Below are 21,976 nucleotides of genomic sequence, written 5' to 3'. Positions count from 1 at the left end.
ATAACACTGCAATTTCTCTAAACAAACCACTCCTTGCAGGAGTTGACTTTTGGTATGCAAAGGAAGGGGAAGCTTTTGCTGCGCAAACCCCTCTGCCGCAGTGGAGGACAAAACATCTTCACTGCCAGGTAGGAGGAGGCGGGAATGGCAGCTCCATGCCTGAATGTGCGCCCAGGCTCATAATCCTTTCTGAAGCGCAACCACCAGCCCTTTCCGCAAGCGGCACGGTGGAGATTTCACTTCCAGACCTTTCTGTGATATGCCTGACAAGGTCTGCCAAGATAAAGATTTATTTTGAGGCAGCAGAATCCAACTTCCCCACCCAAGTTTCTGTTAATACTATAAACATCTTGCACAAAAAGCTGTTTACTTACCCTGACTGCACAGACACGTTGTGCACATAGGTAAGGAAGGCTTTAGTAGAGTACTTGGAGATCTATGGAGATCTCCTATCACCTGGCCAGCCTGAGCCTACTAGCAAACCTGATAAGACACAAAAAAGTAACAATTTATTCAGATCACTGTAATCTAAAATGCCAGGCACTTACACTCCATAAACCACTTCCAGTGTTTTCCATTCGCTGTAATAGATGAAACAGTTCCCAATAGCTTGCTCCAAATTCAAGAAACATGGAGGAATTGCTACCTTGAAATCTATCTGAAATGACTTTTTCTCGTGGCTTAAATGCTCTCAGATAGCTTTGTTACTTAGGCAGCGTTGATATGATTAGTTGGAGTTGCTTGGGGTGAGCATTTTGATAAATCTAAGAGTGGTATACCAACTGGCTAGGCTGACTTAAATGTTTTGACCCCATTTGACAGTGACGGTCAGACAGATTTATGCCTGCAGCGAAGGCAGGAGTGGGGCAGAAAAGATACAAATAATTTTGTCACTGATTAAAGCGAAGCTTGGACTTAAGAGTTGCTTTTCCATGACTGTGGGCACACAGAACAAGCACACCTTTATCTTCTGCCATAACAAGCCAGGACTGAGGAGATGAAGAGGAATGGGAGAGGGGAACTGGTTAGCTCCGAGAAACAAAATCTGCTCAGGTTTTAATTAAGATATCAGTGGAAAAGAGATAAGTTATGTGGCAGCTGGCACTTTTCCAAAATTGTGTCCTTTGGTGGCTTTTGGTGTTTGAGGACGGAGCTCTGTGGGGTCAGCGACACTTGGGAAGTCACACCATGAAAAGGCAACAATCCTAGAGACAGCAGCACACACTAGACAGGGGTGTTCACAGCATCCCCTCACGTCTACAGCCATCTTGTAGGGCTCAAGAGCTTGTGAAACCGATCACTTAGAGCCAGAAGAGATGGACCAAAGGCTTTCCACAGGCTCCCAGCGACATCTGGTCAAGGGAGATTCGTGTTCCTCTGTGTTTAACTCGGAAGGGTGCCACAATGCCTCATAATTGCACAATTTATCTCATGTACCGAGAGTCTTAAGGGTTAGAGGTCTTTGGCAAGGTGTCAGACCAGTGAAACGTTTCTTTCTAAATGTCAGCCAGCTACTGAATGGGATAGGAAGTGAAAAGTAGCCAGTGATGAGCTGCAGCAGGGCAGACAAGCTTGTGGTTTCAAATAAGACAGTCCTGTCCATTGTTCCTTTCTAGGTCTAAGCACGAACCCGGGGTAGAAATTTATTCATGTTCTTGCAGGGACGGATTATTTTGTTGCACTGGGGTGACATCTTCCAAGACTGCCCCAGGCCTTCATAGGTGCAGTAGAACAAGATTTAACTTCCCATGCTCTCGGTGCGTCGCAGACCAGGGCTATGTGACCAAGCGTTGCTCAAGGAGTTACTCACCAGGAGTGTGTATGTGGAGGAGTCCCAGAACAGCAGCAACAAACCACTTTCCGCCTTGAGGAAATGCAGTTTGTATTTCCGCAAGGTTTTATAACGATAAAGCTGTCATTTGCAGAAGTGGCTTAGCTATACCGGCAAACTAATTAGTATTTGGAGATTTTGCAGTTGGGTTGGTGAGCCAAGCTGTGCTTCTAAAACTGGGCATTTACAGTGCTGCCGTGGAGGAGTCTCTAGCATAGAATGGTCTGTTGAAGCAAATCTCCTCTACTCCTTGACACATATACTTTTTCCATGTGCAAAATACCGTGGGTTGTGTTATGGCTACGTGTAGAGAGCTGTGGCAGGTTGTGTTGTCCTTCACTGGTCTCCAGTGGGGTGACAGCGCACAGAGGAGAATGGGGAAGCGGTTCCCATGTGTAAAGCACTCTAGTAACGAATGTTGAACTATTCAAGCAATGCAATGACTGGAAAGTCATTGCAAAGAGATATCTCAGTAAGGAGGATGCTGGTTCTTGTTGCCTGTGTGCTCTTCTGCCCCATATACTGGCTCTGCGAAATGCTGGTGACATTGAACTAGAGAAATATATTTAATACCTGCATTTTGCTGTGTGTAACAACCAGAAGGCAAGTAGCAAGGGTGGGATCCTGAACCGTCAGCGTCTAATACGAGCTAGCAAATATCTCTTCGAAGGGTGCTAATACGAAGTACTTATCTTCTAGCAAAGCAGTCAGCAAAAAGAGGTCAAACTCTACCATAGTGTGGCTACATTGCAGCTTGCGAGGGGAAGAGGAGGAGACGTAGTAATTTTTTGCCAATATGCAATGAATAGTTGAGTCATGCTTTTTATTTAAGACCCACCTTAAAAAAAAATCAGGAAATGAAACATTCCACTGATATTGAAATATTCTCTTGTAACATCCTGAGAATGGAAAATTTCTATCTTCTGTTTCAAAATAGCTTCTTCAAAGAATCTGCATATTTAAAAACAGATAAAAATGGTCAAGAAACGATTTGACCGTTATCAACATGAGGCATTTAGGTCTGACCTCAACAAAATACCACTTGGCTAGCTCAGATGATTTACTGTCATTCATTCCGGAATGAAATTTTCTTGAAATTGTGGATTTCCAATGAAATTACCTGTGCCTGATTTGATTTGTAATAGCACACAAAAATTCCCACCACTATTCTGACTCAGTATGGTGAGAAGACATTGCATTTTCGAATGGATTTGTCAAAGGATTTATTTGCTAAAGGTGTTAAGAACTTCTTTACAGTAGTTCATTGAATTCATGCAGTTTCATCTTTGTCTGTTAATTGTATAACTGGCAGGGATCCAAGGACATTCTTCAAATTTGGAGTGTACAATGCAGAAAAGGTCTACCATGAAAAAAAAGTTCTTTCTGTTCCTTCTTTCTCAAATGTGAGAAGACAATGAAGACAATCAATCACAGTGGATTGATCTCAGGATATTTTATTTTGGTTCATAAAATGTAGACAAAAGACTAAAGTCTGCTCTCTTTTATGACCATATAATCACCTTGGAACCTCTCCTACCCCTAGGGCATAACGCAGAAGAACCTGTCCTTCTATATTCTTGCCTGGGAAATGTAATTTTACATTTTACTCGCATTGCTTGTCACTGGATATTGTGACTTGGCAACAGAAGTAAGAGTAATCCCGGTGTGTACGGAGATACCTTTCCCAGGAAAAGGGTGTAAGTGGGAAAGCAGTAGGAAATGAAAAAGCAGGCAGAGAAATCCGGGCTGGAGATAAGACTTTCTGCACCCAATCCCTTAAGGTAGCTTAATATATTGTTTACTTCAGCTGAGCTGTGATAGGAGCCACATGCACAGCCAGCAGCAGAAGTAACATATATAAACTCTACTTAACTCTATAGCTTGGCCGAGAGGTGGCAAGTCATTTAAGTCTCCATAGCTTAAGTCTTCATAAATTATTTATGGGTCTGAGCCCAATATACCCTGACCCATTCGTAGATGGACTAATGGCAAGGTCATGTTGAGGCATATTGGTACGGGCTTAGATCAGCTGCGACCACACTACTTCCTCGTAATTATTTGAATTAAATTTCCCAGATGGTATCATGAGGCAAAGGGAATTCTCCAAAGCTGGATTTGGTGGCACCGACCCAGTTAGAGCCCCAGGTACCAGTGGAGTAGCTCTGACATGGCCAGCTGCCCACCTGGAGGACTGCAAAAGAGAAAATACTGGTGCCTATGATGTATTTAACTAGCGGTTAAGATAGAAAAGAATGAGCTTGGTCCAAGTCACAGTGAACTTGATGAAGGCATTTTCTTTTCATTTTGGCATGCCTTTGCCTCAAGCCCTAAATCATATTTATAGTCACCAGAGCCATTCTGTCAGGATATGGTGTTTTTTGTTTTTTTTTTATCGTCAGTGCCTGTAGGAAAATGAGCGTTCATAGAAAACTATAAGTAGCAAGAATTAAAATAGAGTATCTGATGTATGTTTACTCACTGGAAAAGGGCCATGGGAATTCTGGTTTCTCACCTTGCCGTCATGTGCTATAAAAGCAAGTATGATTAGGAGTTTGGAGACACTGCGCTGCACCGTGTAAACAACATACTTTTTTCCCAGTTCTAAATATATGTTTAACCTAAGATCAATTAAAAAAAAATCTAGTGAAGTGTGTGTTTATTTTGGAGGTCCAAAAGCACTCTTATATAAACAGTACTCATTTTATAGGCTTTCTCATGAAAAGCTAAATAATCTCCATCCCTCCTCCACTTAAGAAAGAATAAAAGAACAGGAATTACGTTTACAAAGAATGAATAGTCTCAGCGTTAACAGCACTGGTGTTCAACCCACTGACATCACAACTTTTGAATTACCTGGCCTATAAATGGAGAATCTACTTTGGGGATTTAGCATAGGTTTTTGGGTTTAGAAGCTGTATTTTTGTTTAGACTAATGACTGCATGCACACTGGTAAAGCCAATGTGCTCGGGACCCTTCTCTGGCACAGAGGCCAGCTGGTGAGCGTTCGCCTGTGTATTGTGGCTGTGCTGTTAAATTCCTTTTCTTGCTCTCCAAAATAGGGTGGCTTTTGGGAGGTAAGTCCCAAATCATAGTCAGGAATGGTTGCGAGAGTGATGGCAAGCCCCCAAAGCCCAAGCTCATGTTAGAGCCATGCAAGCTCCCGCACCCGGGATTACTCCCCTCTGCGGTTTAATTTACGGGTACAGGCCAAGCCTGAAAGCCTGAGCAGCTGGGGTTAATAAAGCCTTTTGCTGCTGAGCGTTATACACTTGTCAGTCCTTGAGATCCCATAAATGCATTTGTGTAGGCCTGACTTAAAACAAATCTCAAGGCATTTGTCAAACAGCAGTTAATTGAATGGCCCTGGCTACCCATCACCAGCTCTAAATGGGAAACCGGAGACAGGGCAGAGGGCTGAGATCACAGTCTCAGGCTCCTGCCTTTGGATTTAGCTTTCTCAGATTCGGTAAATGTTTACAGAACCCCTCAAAAAACCAGGCCTGCACTGTCTCCAAGACACCACATCAAATCCCTTTGAAAAACAGTGTGGCCTTGGGCATCTCCTCCCAGATCACCTCGGAGCCTCAGGAAAGGCCCACGAGTAAGGCTTCCTTTGCTGGAGTTTCTACTTTTTTATTAAAACTGCATGTGTTTTGGCACATATGCTTCTCATTATAGATGTAAACCTACTAGAACTACCATTTTTTTTTTAATTTTTAAATAAAAATGTCATTTAAACAATGTCACTTCAGTTTTCTGCAAAGTTCTTCAATGGGAAAAAACAACAAAAAAAAAAAGGCTGCAGTGCCTTTTCTTCCCGTAGAATAGTTATACCGTAGGAGGAAAGCGATCCACTCTTCAGCTTTCAAAAACTTGTTGACTTATTTAAATCACTGCTCCGGGTACTGCTCCCAGCCAGCTGGTCGAGGCAGAGCAGCGCTCCAGGTCTCTATCCAGCTCAGCATCCCATGGGAACTCTTTGAGATCAAAAGCTTGCCTTACGTAGCCTTCCTTGGCAGCAACACAGAAAATAGTCATAATCTAGCCAAAAAAATGCCATTTATGCCTCAAGTTCTGCAGTTTTCCCAGAATTTATGAGCTATTCTCGCGCGGCATTTTCTGCGTCACCGATTCAAGCTTGATCCTTAGGAAATGATGCCTGTTGCGGGAGGGAGGGAAAGGAAGCAATTCCTCTTCTTCCCTGTCCTGCCTCCTCCTCCTTTGCCTGCTCCTTTTTTGTTCAGCTGGTTTTAGTTATGAATGCGTTGTGTATTTTGCGGTTGTCAAGATCAGCCTAAGGGAATAAGCTAACTCATTGCCACTGAAAGGGCTGCAAACCGTACTTCCAATAAGGCCAGAATGCTGCAGCTAATTCAATACACAGGGACTCAATGTCCACAGGTCAGTGCTCTGCCCTTTTGGAAATTTCAGTGTGAAACTTCTCAATATGCAAATCCCAGAGCAGAAATTGCAGCTGCTTCTGTTCTGAAGGCTCTGAGGTGATTGGAAGTTTTGTGATGAGGAAAGAAATTAAAATTAAGAAATTAAGTTGGGAGAAATGCAGAAAACTTTCTGATTTTCTTTCTTTCTTTTTGTGTGTGTGTGTCTATAGGCTGCAAACTGCTGTCCTTGGCTTAAATGAACATCAAAGCACCTCTCTCTGCCGGAACATATATCCCAGGCTGATCTAATCCTTTGTGAACTAACTTTCAGCAAAACGAAACAAAACAAAACTATTTTTTCCACAATCTGGTTCCTTTAATCTGTATGTTGCTCCCATACGGAAAACCTTAAATTGAATGTTGATATTATTCATCTCTAAATCGTCTGGAACGTGGAAGGGAAAGGATCAGTTTTCACTGAACCCTCAGTGGGAGAGATTAGCTGCAGTGCACAGAAAGTTGAAAGATGTAGAACCACTCCTAAAACGTGCAAGAAAACACTCAGCTTTGCCTTTTTTAAGCCCACCTGGGGAAAATGAAACTTCTTCCTTCATTGACGGAGGTCTCGGAATGGGTACGTTCAGCCTAAGTCCTTGGTGCTAACTGGCCAGCGTTCCCTGAAAGCCCAGCAACGTTTCCGTTTTGCCTTACTTTGGACCCTACGTTGTATTTTGGCAGCTGAGGCGGCAGAACCTGGACGAGAAAGATGGTCACCGTAAGGAAAAGGAACGTGAAAATGTTTACGTTCGCCTTTTTGCTCATCACAATAACGTCATTTCTGCTCAACTACAAGCACCAGGTGACCATGACCACCTGGGATCTTAAGCACATCATCATGCAGTTTTCTGAACAATTCAGAAAACTCATCAAATACCCCAGGAGACCATGCAGCTGTACCACGTGTGTTTCAGAGCGAGGACGTTCCCTCTGGTTTGATCAGAGATTTAATCAAACTATGCAACCTTTCCTAACCTCACGGGATGCCTTGATCCCAGAAGACAGCTACAGGTGGTGGCTGGTAAGTGTATGGGTGCCGGCCCGAGTCTGACACAGTGCTTACGGGGCTCTGGGACATGGTTTTCCTCCCAAAACAGCTGGAGTCTCTGTTGAGAAGGCAGGCAGAGGTGGAGGATAGTGGGCGTTCTTGCCACTGTTGAGGTTATGAGCAACCAGCTAAGAAGGAAAACTAGTTATAAAACGTGTAATTCACCTGGGCCTCTCCCCACCACAAGATACTTAAATAATTAGCAGGATTAAACCCAGAATGATCACTTCTGTGTATATAAGCACGATCCCCATTCTAGCCGATGCCGTAAAGCAGATGCATAGCGTGCACGAGCCGTGTATTGCAGGAGTGGGTCGCTGAAGACTAGTGGCTTCTGGGTGTCCTCTGAGCAGGGCGGTCTAAAGAGGCTCATCCAAACATCATGTCCAAACATGTTGTGACACAACAAAACCCACCTTTTTTTGCTATTAATATCACATATTCCAGCTGTTGGATTCTTTCACTTTCTCATTGACCATGCTTCTTATGTCCAGTGGCGTGTGGATTTTTTTTTTTTTTTTTTTTTTTACTTTTTGCAGCCACCAGACACTTCTCCTTAGTAAGGAAGGGGTCTCTGATGAGGGTGATTTCCCCTGAAGGCTTGTTCTGCAGGCCAAAGCACAGCTGAAGTCTGCCTTCAGACGGAACTTTGATTTTAAACATATGGCTAAAAAGCATTCTCTCATTTAAAAAAAAAAAAAAAAATCCTTGGTACTTTCAGTAGGGAAGTCTGAACTTCAGATTGTCCTGCTTGTGGTGAAACTGAAAAAAACCCAAGAATAGCTCACTTCAGGTCAACCGAAAACAGTTTGAGGGTGGAGGCAGGGTAGTTAAGCTATCTAACCCTATTTTTAGTGTTTTCATTCATTTTTTTAAATCCAGGTCAAATTCAAAGGGAATACACTATTTCAGAAAAAAAAAAAAAAAATCAAAGCAATTTTTTTCCTAAGGTGATGTAAATAAATATTCTAATATTTCTACACTTTCTCTGCCTTTTTTTTCTCAGCCAGAATTTATCTTCATCCAGAATGTGTGAACTATTTTGGTGTCCCCCAAAACTGCAATTTGTCTGGGAAGTTAGCTACTCACCAAAACTACTTGCCCTGATCTACTATAAAAGGAAAATGTGCTTTCTCTCCTCTGAAAGATGATTCTGGGTAAATCAAGGCATGACGTAGCCTCAGCTCCTCATTGTAACTTAATTCCAATTAAATGCATGTTGCCCTGGGTAACCTTTAAGACAGTCATTGCAGTTTCTACAGTAAATAACTCAGGTACATCCTCATTGCAATCCCTTTTTGTTTTATAGGGGCTTGTTCATTTTTATTCTTATCTTAAATGATTCTGAGATTTTTATCAGTCTTAATGAAAACATTGCTCGTGTCCATATTTGACTCTCATTTGTTTTTATCAGCTCAGTAATTTCTGACCTTTTGGCTATATTTGTGCTTAAAAGATAAGGCACTGAGGAAATCTGAGGTGACTGGTTGTTGCTTAAACTTCAATTCAAGGGAAGAAGGACCGCGTGGTAGCTCACAGAAACTGACTTAAAACGGCATGGTGGTTTCGTTATGCTGTCATCAAGACTCCTGCAACTGCAGTGGAGCTATTTATTGTAGCGCCCCGACTTTCACATCAAGGGGAGACCCACGTGGTGTGCTTGGACTAAATACAAACAGGGCTCCTGCCAGGGCGCCGTCAGCTTACCAACCTGCTTCTGCCCTCGGCTCTCATTAACCCTTTTCCTTTATGTGGGAATAAGGATTATTCAAGGATTATACCAAAATAATCCTGGAGCATTCGTCCCTCCCCTTCTAGGAAAGCAATGACCAGCTTCAGAAGCCAACGGCAGATATTTGAGACGAAACGTTACTTGGGTCTAAGGATGGCGTGGGCTTACCCGCTTCACATTGCTGGCAGCCCGCTTCATAGTATGTTTGGAGAATATATGGTCTACTTCAAGCCCTTCCAGCTTGGTAGGATGCGGCCTTTTTGTGGAAAAGTGTATAAAATGGTGTGGTGCGTAGCTGAGTGAGTTGTTCCACACGTGCAGGGGGGGACCCAGAAGGGAGGAGAAGGCCCAGCCCCTCCTGGCCATAAATTAGCTTTTTCGGAAGCGGCCCTGCAGCACTTTGAAGGGCTTCCTCCAAATTGTAAGCTGAAAATGGGTAAAACTTGACCTGGTTGTGTCTTTGTTCACAGAAGCAAAGGCGGCTGTTGTTACGGCTGTTACTACTCTGCTTAAATCTGCCCAGCTGTGTTCCTTCTGTGAGGTAACACATGATGGCCCAAATTCTCCTCCTGGTTACACCCCTGTAGCTGCTCTGTGCTTTTTGTGGGTTCCTCCTCTCAGAGATGATCCGGGCAGCTGTAATACTGCAGGCTTGTTTTACTAGCTAGCTTGTTTGCTTTCCTTTTTCCTTCCTTTCTTCTGTTATTCTTTCCTATCCTTCTTTCTTTTTCTTTCTTTCTTTCTCTCTTTCTTTCTTTGTCTTTTTTGTCTTTCTTTTCCTATCTTCTCCTTCCTTCCTCTCTCTTTCTCCTTCTCTTTCTTCCTTTTTTCCTTTCTTTCTTTTTCTTTTCTCTTTCTTTCTTTCTCCTTCCTTCCTCCTCTCCTCTCCTCTCCTCTCCTCTCCTCTCCTCTCCTCTCCTCTCCTCTCCTCTCCTCTCCTCTCCTCTCCTCTCCTCTCCTCTCCTCTCCTCTCCTCTCCTCTCCTCTCCTCTCCTCTCCTCTCCTCTCCTCTCCTCTCCTCTCCTCTCCTCTCCTCTTTCCTTCTTACTCTCCTCCCTTCCCCTTCCCTCTGTCTCTTCATTACCTGTGCCTCTATTTCTGTCTGTCTCTCTTTTCTCATCTCACATTCAAGGACTGAGAGAGTCTCACTGTTCTGGAAGTTGGCACATTATGTTACGTGATGCGGTTCTTTTCTGTTTATATTTTCTCTCCCACCTCCGTGAGGTGACTCACCTCTGTGTTTTTTTTTTTCATTGTTGTTCTATGACACAAATGCTGTGGACACTTCCACCAAATTCAGTAACCCGCATATAAGGAAAGAGTACAAGAATTACGTGTTGTAACACTGCATAGCATTTATTTATAGTTTTCTTGGTCTATTCTGAGTTTTTTTACTTTGTTCTTGGTGGTCAGAAAGTATAAAAAACAGGAGATCAAAGTCTGCTATTCTAATTCCAAAATAACTCAGTTGACGTTGATGAATTAAAACTGTGATAAGTAAAATCAGGCTCAGAGTTTCCTAGGAATCTTATCTGTAGCACATTGTTCATAAACTACCACATCATAACAGTTTTTATCTTGAGTCTTATGATATTTGAGGGTTTGGCTTTTCTTTTTTTTTTTAGAGAAAAAGCTCAGCTCTTGGGGTCATTTGATTAGCTGAGAATCTCTCATCCTGCCTCTGACAGAAAATGTTAGCTTTTAGACCTTACGGTTCTGTAGTCCTTTTAGTCCTTATTTGGTCCTCATGACTGAAGGGAAATTATAACAGATGGCTTAAAGGTTTGATAACCAGACAGCACATAAAACGGCACCCCCAAGGCAGGCGTTGGGGAAGTCGTGGAAGGTACAGTTCTCTTTCAGACACTGTCACGGCCACTTGGGATCCGAGTCATTCCTTTGGAGTGCTTATTATAGATATTTTGCCCAAATGCTTTGATCACAAGAAGTCTTCTTTAGCACTGGGACACCGTCTGTGATTTTTGAAGGAAAAACAACAGTTTTCTTCCCAGCGCCTTGGAGGGAGCGTGTTCCCTGCCACAAGGTAGTGCCGAGAGAACCCAAATGAGGTCCCAGTCCCTAGCCCGAACACCAGCTACAAACCCACATGTGCCCTGGGCCAATACCGCTTGGGTCCAAGCCCACCGCTTGGACAAGCCTTGGACATACTGGGAGAGAACGCCTGAACCTGTGCTACCCTTCAGCAAAGCCTACGGTCTTCGGCACGGACGGGTGGATTTGAAGATGTCCTGAGCCCAGGCTGCCCTCGAGCACTCTGTCAAGCTGCCAGCATCCTAGAGCCAGAAATACAGGCACGCAAGGCTGGTGAGGCGGTGGCTCTGCTCCTTATAGCAGCGTGGAGTTGGCCAATATTGCCCATATAAGCAGGAATGGGAACCAGCAACAGCCAGCGCTAAAATTTACAAATCATACCACTTAGCCTATGCCTATTACATGCTATTTGCATAATATATGCATATTATGTTCATATTTGAGAACGCGTGTTATTTAATAGATACAAATCGTAAAACAAAGCCAACCCAAACATCTGAAAGTTCCTATATTCTTCACCTTAATCTCTCTGATTTGGAGTAATTGCAGGCTGTTAAATATAACAATAATAATGTCATCCTTTCCAGGCCAAGGAGGCATTCTTAAAATTGATAGTCTCCCTCTAACCTCTCCTTCAGCCTGCAAAATGGAGATTACCTGGGTTTGCCCTGCCAGACTGTTGCTAGGATTAATCTTTGCACAATGTCTTCTAGATGGGAAGGGCTGCGTGAGCGCTAATTCCTCAGAGCTGCTTCCTCAATGCAATTAGACGCTGTGCAAAAGAGTGTCATGGGGCTTTGTTCCCTCTTTATCTTTTAAAAACACTAAAAAAAAAAAAAAAAGAAAGAAAGAAAGCCACGAAGAAATGGTACTGATGCACCCTTTTCTGCCAGGTTTTTATATTAAGTCTGCAAGCTCCTCAAGGCTTCATGGGCTATGTTTCAGAAGAGCATCCCAGTGGTGCCAGCTGCTGTTCAGGGCCCACCTCGGTGCCCACGCCAGTGCTTGCCAGCCCCCAAGCAGGATGATGTCTACATGCTAGCATCTGGGAATTTTGAAGGCGTGCTTAACATGACGCCAAACTTGTCTAGTTGATGCTGGATAGCTTTCCTCCACAGTTTCCTAACCAATAGCTGCTTCCTTGCCTCTCCAAGCAATTAATTTTGGGCAGCATTGGCTGAAGTTATGTAATCTACATCCTCCCCTTGTGATATGCATGAAGACGGGCGTGTGGATAGTTTCTTGTTGATCACTGGTGATATGATGATACTGGAAAGCGTTCCAAGGAGTTTATAAAAGCAGCAAATTACAAGGTCCCTGGTCATCCTTAGTGGATGTGTATGCACAGTGGCATGAGAATGAGCACCAAGCCTTTCCTCAGAAATGTGTTCGTGCGTAAAGAAAGGAAGTGAATAAACTCAGAGCTTTTTTCTTTCTTTCTTTGTTAATAAGAAGATGCAAAAAGAGCTGTTAATAGAAGTGAAGCTAAAGAGAGGCAAAGTAGAAAACCAGCGGTGCCTCTAGTAGAGCTCTGGATGTGAAGTGGGGTGTTCAGGTCATTTGTAAGGTTGGGAGGACAGGATAGTTTGTCTTCCCTGGGAAGATGATTAGGAAACTCCCCTGATCTAGACACCCTTTTTTTTTTTTTTAATGTAGTGTAAAGAGTTGGTTGTCAAGCATGCATATCCCTGGTGTACATCTATGGCAGTCGGAGAGGGGATGCCAACCTCCTGGCACCAGCTAGCATGCTGGCAGCAGCGGCATGCTCGCAGACTGCCCTCCATACCGCAGGCATTAAATCAAATGCCCCAGGAATGTCACTGGGAGTCGTGGGAAAAGGGAATCTTCCTAGCTCCCTCCCTGTCTCCCTGTCCCTCCTTGCTCTGGGCTTGCAGAACAACTGCAGAGCCTTTTGGCAGTTATTGCATTATGACCCTTTCTCCCCTTGGGACCTTCTCCTTGCAAGCAAGCAGCACCAAGAAGAATGGGCAACGCTTTTTTGTGAGCTCGCCAGCACTCCTAAACCATGTAGTAGCCTTCAGAGAGCAGAGCCCCAGAAAGGGAGTGTCTAACTGTCACCTGCTTCTCTGCTCTGCACCTTCCAAATTCAACCATTGTTTCCACCATGCACGACAGAGCTACTACAAAAGAATTTCCCTCCATGGCAACAGACACACTGACCTAGGTCCGGGATGGTTTTCTTCATCCTGGATAGTTATACTTCTCCAGCCCTCAGGGCTAACTCTACTCTACTTCAGCTTCCTATTCCACGAGCAGCTGATTCCACCACAGTGCAAGATAACAGCAATGAGATCTCCCACTCTCACTTCTGGCATTCACTAAGATTTGTGGAAGGAGGGTCCATGGCTACTTCTGCTTGCTGTGCCCCTCTTCAGTGCTCCATCCATTTCCTGATACTTTTCTGCCGTTTTTTTGAGGGTAGAAAGAAATCTTACACATGCCCTAGCAGGAGATATCTGGGTCAAGGTTGCATTGGGCTTTTAGAAACCAGAGGATTGTCTGTTTTGCCAGGTTCAGTGCTCAGGGAGAATATGTGATCTTTTCCACCATTGTCAGATATAGAATGAGAAGGTGAGACAGTTTGAGGAAACAGAGGGAAGAAAGGGAACTATATTAAAAGTTACTGGAAGGAGTCTTCCACTTCTTTCTTCACACTGCTATTCTCATCCTGGAGCCTTGTAACACATATCACAGCAGACACAGTGTCTGCAGTTAAATGAGCAAGAATGGTCTTTGAGAAGACTTTTGAAGCTACATCTTGCTAATGCAAAAGCTAGCTGTATTGGTAACCTAGAGTGACTTTTCTTCCCAACAGAAATTACAAGGAGAGAAAAGTCCTAAGAATATCAATGATACTCTCAAGGAACTGTTTGGGATCATTCCTGGGGATGGAGATCCACTGCAAGAACGAGGCATTTTCACATGTAGACGGTGTGCCGTCGTGGGAAACTCCGGGAACCTTCGTCAATCTCAGTATGGCCACGATATTGACTCCCATGACTTTGTGCTCAGGTAAGCATGTACCACCTCGACTCCAGATGCCTCCATTGTTTAAGATCCATCATTATTTTGGGGGGATAAGTGAGCAAACAAGATTTTAGGGGCTATCTAGTGAAATCTGGTACTTAGGTCCAGTCTAAGCTCCAAGGAGGTAAATACGAGTTGGAAGTGACTTCCAGATGACCAAAACTGAGCAATTGTAAGATTACTCCTCACCAGGGAGGAAGAGGGTGACCCCTGGATGGCTGTGGCAACATTATAAAGGCAATGAAGTCCCACTGAAATTTCAAGGGGCATCTAGGTAGGCATAGCTAAGAACATAGAGGGCATCCAAGCTAGCTGGGTCGAATAAAGTCATTTTTGCAAAAATGTCGGAGGGACTTTTAAACACAGTGGTCAGTAGTGTTTTCCAAGTTTCACACAATAGTTGCCAGCACAGCAAAATTCAGGGATCGATGCAGGAGAGGTCAGAGATTCTGGAAGGGAAGGATTCGTGACTAAAAATACAGTATCTGGGATTATACTCTCAGAGACCTCATGATAACCTTTAGCAGCAACCTGTGCACGGAAGTCAACAATGAGTCAGAGAAAGATCATCCCTTACTGAGTAGTTAAGCCCCATTGTTCCAGACCTAGGCTTCTGGGGTGGTTTTAGAGGACACCTGAATGTTCACACTAAAGTAATTTAAGGAGTTGTCCCCTTCAGTTGCTTCCCTGCCCTTGGCCAAAGGTACCTCCCCAGAAGCAGAGGCAGCCGACCTGCCCTTCAAACCTGCCTGAGCTGCTGGAGCTCTCAGCAGGGAGGCATACTCCCGTGAAGTGAAGTGAACAGCCCCATACATTATTAATACAGCAAGTCGTAAGTGTGAGGCAACTGACGAGCATTTATGCTTTACTTGCCTGGCCTAAATTTCAAGACTCATGCAGAAAAGTCTCACTAGACTCAAAGACTATTTTTTGGAGTGGTAAGTGAAGAGTAACACACTCAGATGTTTGTTTCTGCTCTGAGGCATTACCCTTGCCACAGCCATGCATCCTTAAAAAGGGAGAAAATCTTCATGATTTGCAATAGGATCTTTCTGTCTCTGATCTCTATTTCAGCACTCTTTTGAGCTTTCCCCGCTCAAGCTAGGTCTGAAGAGCTGGCACAAGGTTTTTAAGATTTGCTGTGGAAACTTGTGCAGAAAAGGTGATGCCTCTGTGTGTTACTCCGGCAACAAAATCTTTCATGACCTGAAGTTTACTTCTTCGTGCTTCGGCAGTTCAGCCAAGTATGATGAAGAGCCAGGGAGTCTAAGATGACATCTTTCATTGCGAACACCATGTTCCAGCCCAGTTTTATTTATTTAGCCACCTGCTTTCATAACTGAAGTAACTCCAGGTCTTCCTGCTCAGAGTATGTGTGCATATTGCCTTCCACTGTGCGGTGCTGCCTTGCAGACGGTGGGGAAGGTACGCAGAACCGAGGGCAGGGTGTGAGTCTGTAGCTAAGATGCCACTTTTGCATTGTCTTCACTAATAGAAAGTAAGTCGTTCACTTCTTGCTTCAGGCCAGCTAATCTCAAAACAAAAACATAGTAAGTACCATGTTCTTTAGAGTATTTCAACACTATAAGACCTAGATCCCTGAAGCTGGCAGAGAAGAGGCTAACTCAATAACAAGTCTGTACAGGCTGGCAGGATGTTCTGCCTACGCTAATAACTACCTTTTAGGAAGTTGGAAGAAACTTAATGAATTCACTTAGAGGAGCATGGCAATATTGCAGCCTGTCATAGACTTACTAAAGAGATTTTGCATCCTCCATTATCAATGACTTGGGGAGCATGTTGTCTGGCAATGAGAGATGCTTCTCATCATCTCATCAGCTGTATCCTTTCTTCCATTTCCCACGCTTCTGCTAGGACTTGAGCTAATGCCTCTGCAGGAGACCACTGGGCTGCAGAGAAACCCCATTTTGCTCAGAGCCAGATTGAAGGTTTCCTCATGGTGTTGCGTGGCACCATGGAGACGTACAAAGTCATTCAGAGCCACTTAGATCTCTAATTTTCATTTTGCTGCATCACAGGAACATATCGTCTCTCTACTGTTGAGGGAATTGCTGGTGCGTCCCCAGAGTTACTTTTAGGAGTGAACATAAGCCTAGAGAGGTTTGTGGAGTCCTGGCAGTGTTTACAGTTCAGATAACCTCCTCTGCTCCCTGTTTCCTGATAGCCCCGACATAAATAAGTCCTATTGGCCAACACTTTTTGATGGAGCTCTGGTGGGCCCTGAGCAGATCTTCATGCACTGACCCCAGGGTTACTGAAAGACCACGCTGCTGGATCTAGCTGACATACTAGGAGACTGTGGAGCTGATTTAGGAGTGATCCCTCATTCCCTCAGTGGATTATCTAAGTTGGGGAACGCGCTGTAATGTAAGGCATGAGTAAATAAAGTGTCTGTACCAGGCTTCTCACTGTGGTTTTGGTGCCTTGTCATGGGAGGACCATGAGGATTATTTACTATTTTTCATCACGTATGATGTTGTTTATTACCTTGACCCTAGTCATTGCAGTACATCTGTACAGATGGGTGGGAATGAAAATTTAAGAGATGTAGCTGATGGACTTCAGGGTACTATTTTTCTACCTACTGGAGGCAGCAATTTCAGGATTAAAGGAGCTGTGCCTTCACAGAATCAGCCTCTATTGATCTGCTCTCCACTAACTACAAAAGGGACCCAAGGACTTAGAGAAACACCTTCTTTGCAAACTCTCCCAGTCAGTCAGAGGAATCTCACACTAAAGCCTAGCTTTCATTCGCTTTTATCCTCTGTGGGTGGTGGTCATTTCAGCCTGCTTGACAACCCTTGCATCCTGTCAAGGCAGTATGGCAAGTCTGCATATAGCACTCTCCTTAGCCATGGGAGTATTCTCCTGACACCTCAAGCAACATGTTTGTTCCTACCTAATTTCTTTCCCGCTTTCTGACTCTCTTGCTTATTTTTTTGGGGTTGCAGAATGAATCGTGCCCCCACTGCTGGCTTTGAGTCAGATGTTGGCAGCAAGACCACTCACCACTTTGTTTACCCCGAAAGCTACAAAGAGTTGGCAGAAAATGTGAGCATGATCATGATACCTTTCAAAACCCTGGACCTGCGCTGGATTGTCACTGCTCTCACCACAGGCACCATCAACTTGTGAGTAACCATAGCCTGCAAGTGGGCTGGCAGGAGGGGTGGTCACGCATCTCACACTGCCACAGAAGAAAAAAGTTCACACTGGGCTAACCCCTACTTGTGATAAGGGTAGGGGAGTTTTAGAGACCCTCTCAGAGCAGAATTTTATCCTGAAAATTTACTTTCTAGGAACAATTTGATATTAAGGTGCAGTTTTTTAGGTGACGATCCAGATCCAGCTCTTCTTTGGCCCTACACAATGATCTCAAAAAAATGAAAGGGGATGCTTTTGTTGCTGGAGTTGGGCACCTTAACAACCTACTTCCTGGGCTTTGACATAGAGTGCCTAATTTGGGGCTTCTCCTCATCCTTTCTTCTCTCATGTAGCTTTGGAAATAAAGCAGGTGAAGTCAATGTGCCCGTACCCAGCAGAAATCCATTTGCAGAATCAGTGGTTTGGTGGGTCATTCATTCCGGAGCAGTCTTAGACACCCAGAGAATTCCACTTGTGACACTCTGAGCACTGTCTCAGTAGTCCTCCAACATACATTATCCTATTTGTAGAAGGTGATATGGAGGCAGAGAGGGATGCAGATTTTATTCACGCAAGGCCGTGAAAGCAGAGGCAGAAAAGGGATCATAGCACTCTGGCCCCGCTTGACCTCATTTGGGCAAGTTAGTCAGGAGTTTGATCTGTCTTTCCTGGTGGCAAACAAGGACACTGATCTCTCACCTGTCTCCTCAGGAAGCCCCTGAGGGCTTCACGCTTGTGGTGTTTCTCTGGATAACGCCAGATCCATCTATCAGAGAGCTCGCTCTGTGCCAGGGTATTATTTTTCTTGAAGGATGTAGTGCTAATGAAAGGGAGGTGTTACCCTGAGAATCACTCTTGGGCTGGAGAGCCCCTTCAAAGCCTTTCTCTCTCTTCGTCCCGTCAGGCTTAGCCTCTCACCCCTTGCCTTCTGCCTGCTTCAGAGAGCGAAGCTGGCATTAGAGTTATCCATCTTGTGTGATTTTAATTTCCTGGTGGGAAATTGTCTCTCATTCGGGCGGTCTGGCACCAACCTGTTTCAGAGCTTAAATGTACAGGGGGAACAGTGCCTTGGAGATGTTGCTGGATTAGATCTGTGCTAATTGCTGGCTTGAGGAATGAGTGGCTGAGGGAGCTTTTGGGATAAGTTGCAGCAGAGAGAGGGAGAGATGGAAGATGAAGCACTTGTAAGCTGTCGCCTACATGATTTGGGTCTTTTCCAGAGCGCTAGACCCAGGAGGAACAACGCTGCCTCCACCCTTCCTGGGAAAAGCAGGGCTTCCTCCTCCTGGGACATTGCGAGGGAGGATGGTGGTGACATGGAAGGGAGAATACTGGGTCCAGGGTGGTTTGCCCCTGAAGAAGGAGGGCAGAGGGACTGTGTCGCCCGCATGGCAGAAGAGGCATAAGCAGCATTTCTGTGTGTTTGGTCAAAGTGTTTGCTAAATATCTCTGGGAAAACAAGTTTTGTTTGTTTGTTTGTTTGTTTGTTTTACCCCCAAACAAAGAAACCAAGAGGAGAAAAGTGAGGGAAGATAAAGGCACAGACAGACGACAAATGGAGGGTCACACTGTGTCTCCTCTGTTGGCTTTTTCCTCTTTCTTTTCCCATTGATTCCCTGGTCTCTGCACTTGCCTCAGCTAAGCCAGGTGAAAGCCATGAACTTGCGCTGTGCTTCCTCTCGGCCGAGGGGCGAGCTGTTCGCTGGATCAATATTAAGCTGCTGCAAGCTGTCTTGTGGTAGCGTGGCTCGTGGTGATTGAAAGACGTGCAGAGGCGATATCCTTCCTTCACGTGTGTCTTGTGTACCTTAGCCTCGATTTATCACATTTTACCTGGCAATAATGTGCCATACTGATATTTATACTCTATTTCTTCTTCATGAGTGCTTTTGGGATGAAACGCTGTCCTGCAAATACATTTATGGCAGCACTAGAATTAGAAATATGAACAAAATGCATGTTTCTTCTGGACACTCGCTAGCAGATTCTCTCCCTTCCTCTAAGCTGGCTTTTCCTAATCCAGAGAATGAAATTTTTGACATTTGTACTCTATATGAGGTTATCTGTTGTTTGTAAAGCCATGACCTCATGGGATTGCTCAGCAGTGCCCTACTTCCTGCTGCACGTAGAGAGCAGGAGCATATCAGACTATTGTATTTCAGAGAAAGTATTTCAAAATGTTTCAACTTTTTTCTAATTTCAGAGTCTTAGAAGATTAAAAACTTGCAAAAATGTGTCCCTATTGAAAGGGGATTTGACCTGCTTCACATTTTTAAGAGAAAACTTTTTTGATGGGACAACGAATGGACTTTTGTTCCTCCTTCTTCCCTTCTTCTTCTCTTTGCAAAAGCCCTTTAGATCCTTTTCAAGTCTTAGCATATTAAGAGTCTCTTAACTTACTACAAATGTGTTTCAGTTTCTTTTTAGTATTTTTATTTTTTGGCACCAGCGCTTGGTGTATCCAGTCATAAGTTGTCTCAAAGAAATCCATCTTCAGGCAACATTTAAAACTCATAAAAATTAGTCTACTTAGAAAATCAGCTAAAAAAAAAAATCACTGACTTTTGGCTTACATTTTTTCTTTAGTAAGCTCTATTGATAAAAATAGGTGAGAAGCTCTGTCCTTAAGCCTGGCTCCAAAGCCTAACAGAATCCATGAAAAGCTTCCAGCTGCATTAAATGGGTTTTGGATCAAGCCCCTTGTTACATCTTTGTCAAATCAGTGAGCTGGGTCTCTAGAGCTACTTTTAGTTTCTGCCCCATGCCCGGAGGTTGTCCCTCCATCTGCAGCTCTATTCTGATTGCCAGAGAATATAATGGGATTCCTTAATCTGCTTCATTAACAAGGAGCGTTGAGTGAGGAGTCAATTATTTACTGTTTTTTATTAGTTCATAGAGCACTGTTTCCATATACTACAATGCTTTGAAAACACCATCAGCCCTGCAAATATTTGCACACCAATAAGCCGTGTAAAACAGCAGCAGGAATCACCTCTGGCTGTACCTTAAAGAGCTGCAGCCTGGCTCGCAAGGGTCACACTTTCAGGGGTGCAAAACTCTTGCATGCAATGTCCTACGTCAACCCCAGTGCCCAGCAGCCTTTTGAAGCGCACTGGCTCCCCTCCTGAAGCACAGAAGTGCCCTGAGCCCACTCCAGCCCCAAGAGCCCTTTGGTGGTATCTTGCAGTCCTGGCACCTGCTGCACAGCTTCCTACCTGTGGTAGGAAGAGGAGCCTGCAGAGGACCTCCTGCCACGGGTGTCACCTGTCCGCATTTCAGTCAGTGTAACTGTTCTGTGCCCACAGCGCAAAGCCGTTCACTACTTTTTGTGAATATGTGGCTTCAGAGGCTGGAGCAAGCGGATTGCAGCAGGAAAGTTGAGTGAGCCCTTAGCCCGGTTAGAAGACATGACTAGTTGCCTACAAAGCAATCACAAGAGTAGAGATCAGCACATACAGGCAAAACATTTTTGCTTAGTAAGATACAAGATATGTATTTATAATTAGGTAGTATCACATGGATTTGGTAAGTATCTGCTATAAATTATTAATAAGTATTTAACCACATGGAATAAATACCAATATTTTAAGATTTCTGCAGAACTCGAAGCAGGGAAATTGCATAATTAATAAGCTGGCACATGTTGGAGTAATAAAACCAGAAAATCATAGGCACACAAATCATAACAATACATTTTACATAATTTTAGACTAATAGATTAAACCGGTGAGCGTACATTAAGCAAACACAATGACAGATGCAATATATAAGAAAATTGCTGTATACATTTGTAAAGGGGAGAAGAGACCAAATAAAATTATAATCCGTCAGACGCATCTCCCATTTGGTTGACAGGACCTCCCATTTCAATGTAGAGCTCTAAGACTGAGCTTTGTCCTAGGAAAGACCTGTGGAAAGCCTGGGGGCAAAAACCTCCAGGCCCTCATCAGTCATATAGTGAGCCTAGTTACCTTGGCAGGGAGAGTCTGCAAGTCTGCTAGGAAGCACCATAGTGAAAAAAGCCCTATGCATCTCCATTGGATTTACCAAAGAGTGGTTTCTGTGTTCCTTAAAATGCTCCACATCTTTGTCCTTGGTTAAAGGTGCGGTAGATATCCTCTGCTAAGCATACAGTGAGGCTGGCAGGCTTCACTAGAGCCCTTCCAAGTGACTCGTCTGCGACTTTTTCCAGATTATATGAATTCCACCTGAAGCCTCCTTCATCACAGGTTTCGTTCTGTGTATCGCTCCGGTGTGGTACTTGCCGGGTCACTAACTCCCTGGCTTCTATGCATCCCAGGTTTTGTGTGATTGTAACATGATAGGTCTCCATTTGATCTTAAGCAGCATACCAAAACTTCTTATGCAGTTGTATGAAATTCTACAGCTAAGTGACAGCTGGATTTGGGCATTGCTTCTGAAAAAAAAAAGGAATACCGCATGATTAAAATAACTATATCATATGACATATATGACATATCATCTGACCAAAGCCACAGCACTCTCTTTGTCGGATTAGAGCTATCTGCAAATACCATCTTGAATACTGCACATAATTCTCATTGGTTTTGTATTGTACATGGCTAGTCATCAATGAAATATGTCCCCTTGTTTCCTCCGCATTGCCTTTTTAGAAAAGACTAGCTATTTATTTTTAAGG

General features: G+C 44.0%; 1 protein-coding gene across 3 annotated transcripts in view; it reads left to right on the top strand.

The window, feature by feature from the left end:
- The window catches only part of ST3GAL1 (ST3 beta-galactoside alpha-2,3-sialyltransferase 1), a 75,404-nt gene that overhangs the window by 44,430 nt on the left and 8,998 nt on the right, over nucleotides 1-21,976 (top strand). For all 3 annotated transcript variants that reach the window (XM_068933367.1, XM_068933368.1, XM_068933370.1), the window contains 3 exons: nucleotides 6,445-7,292; nucleotides 13,940-14,136; nucleotides 17,124-17,303. In XM_068933367.1, the coding sequence (XP_068789468.1) occupies nucleotides 6,981-7,292; nucleotides 13,940-14,136; nucleotides 17,124-17,303 (689 nt within the window). In that variant the 5' untranslated portion in view covers nucleotides 6,445-6,980. The remainder of the gene's footprint in view (nucleotides 1-6,444; nucleotides 7,293-13,939; nucleotides 14,137-17,123; nucleotides 17,304-21,976) is intronic.

The sequence above is a fragment of the Struthio camelus genome, chromosome 2 (assembly GCF_040807025.1).
Source record: "Struthio camelus isolate bStrCam1 chromosome 2, bStrCam1.hap1, whole genome shotgun sequence".
Classification (NCBI taxonomy): domain Eukaryota; kingdom Metazoa; phylum Chordata; class Aves; order Struthioniformes; family Struthionidae; genus Struthio; species Struthio camelus.
The sequence above is the reverse complement of the archived record's forward strand: the minus strand, read 5'-3'. Positions and strand labels throughout refer to the sequence as shown.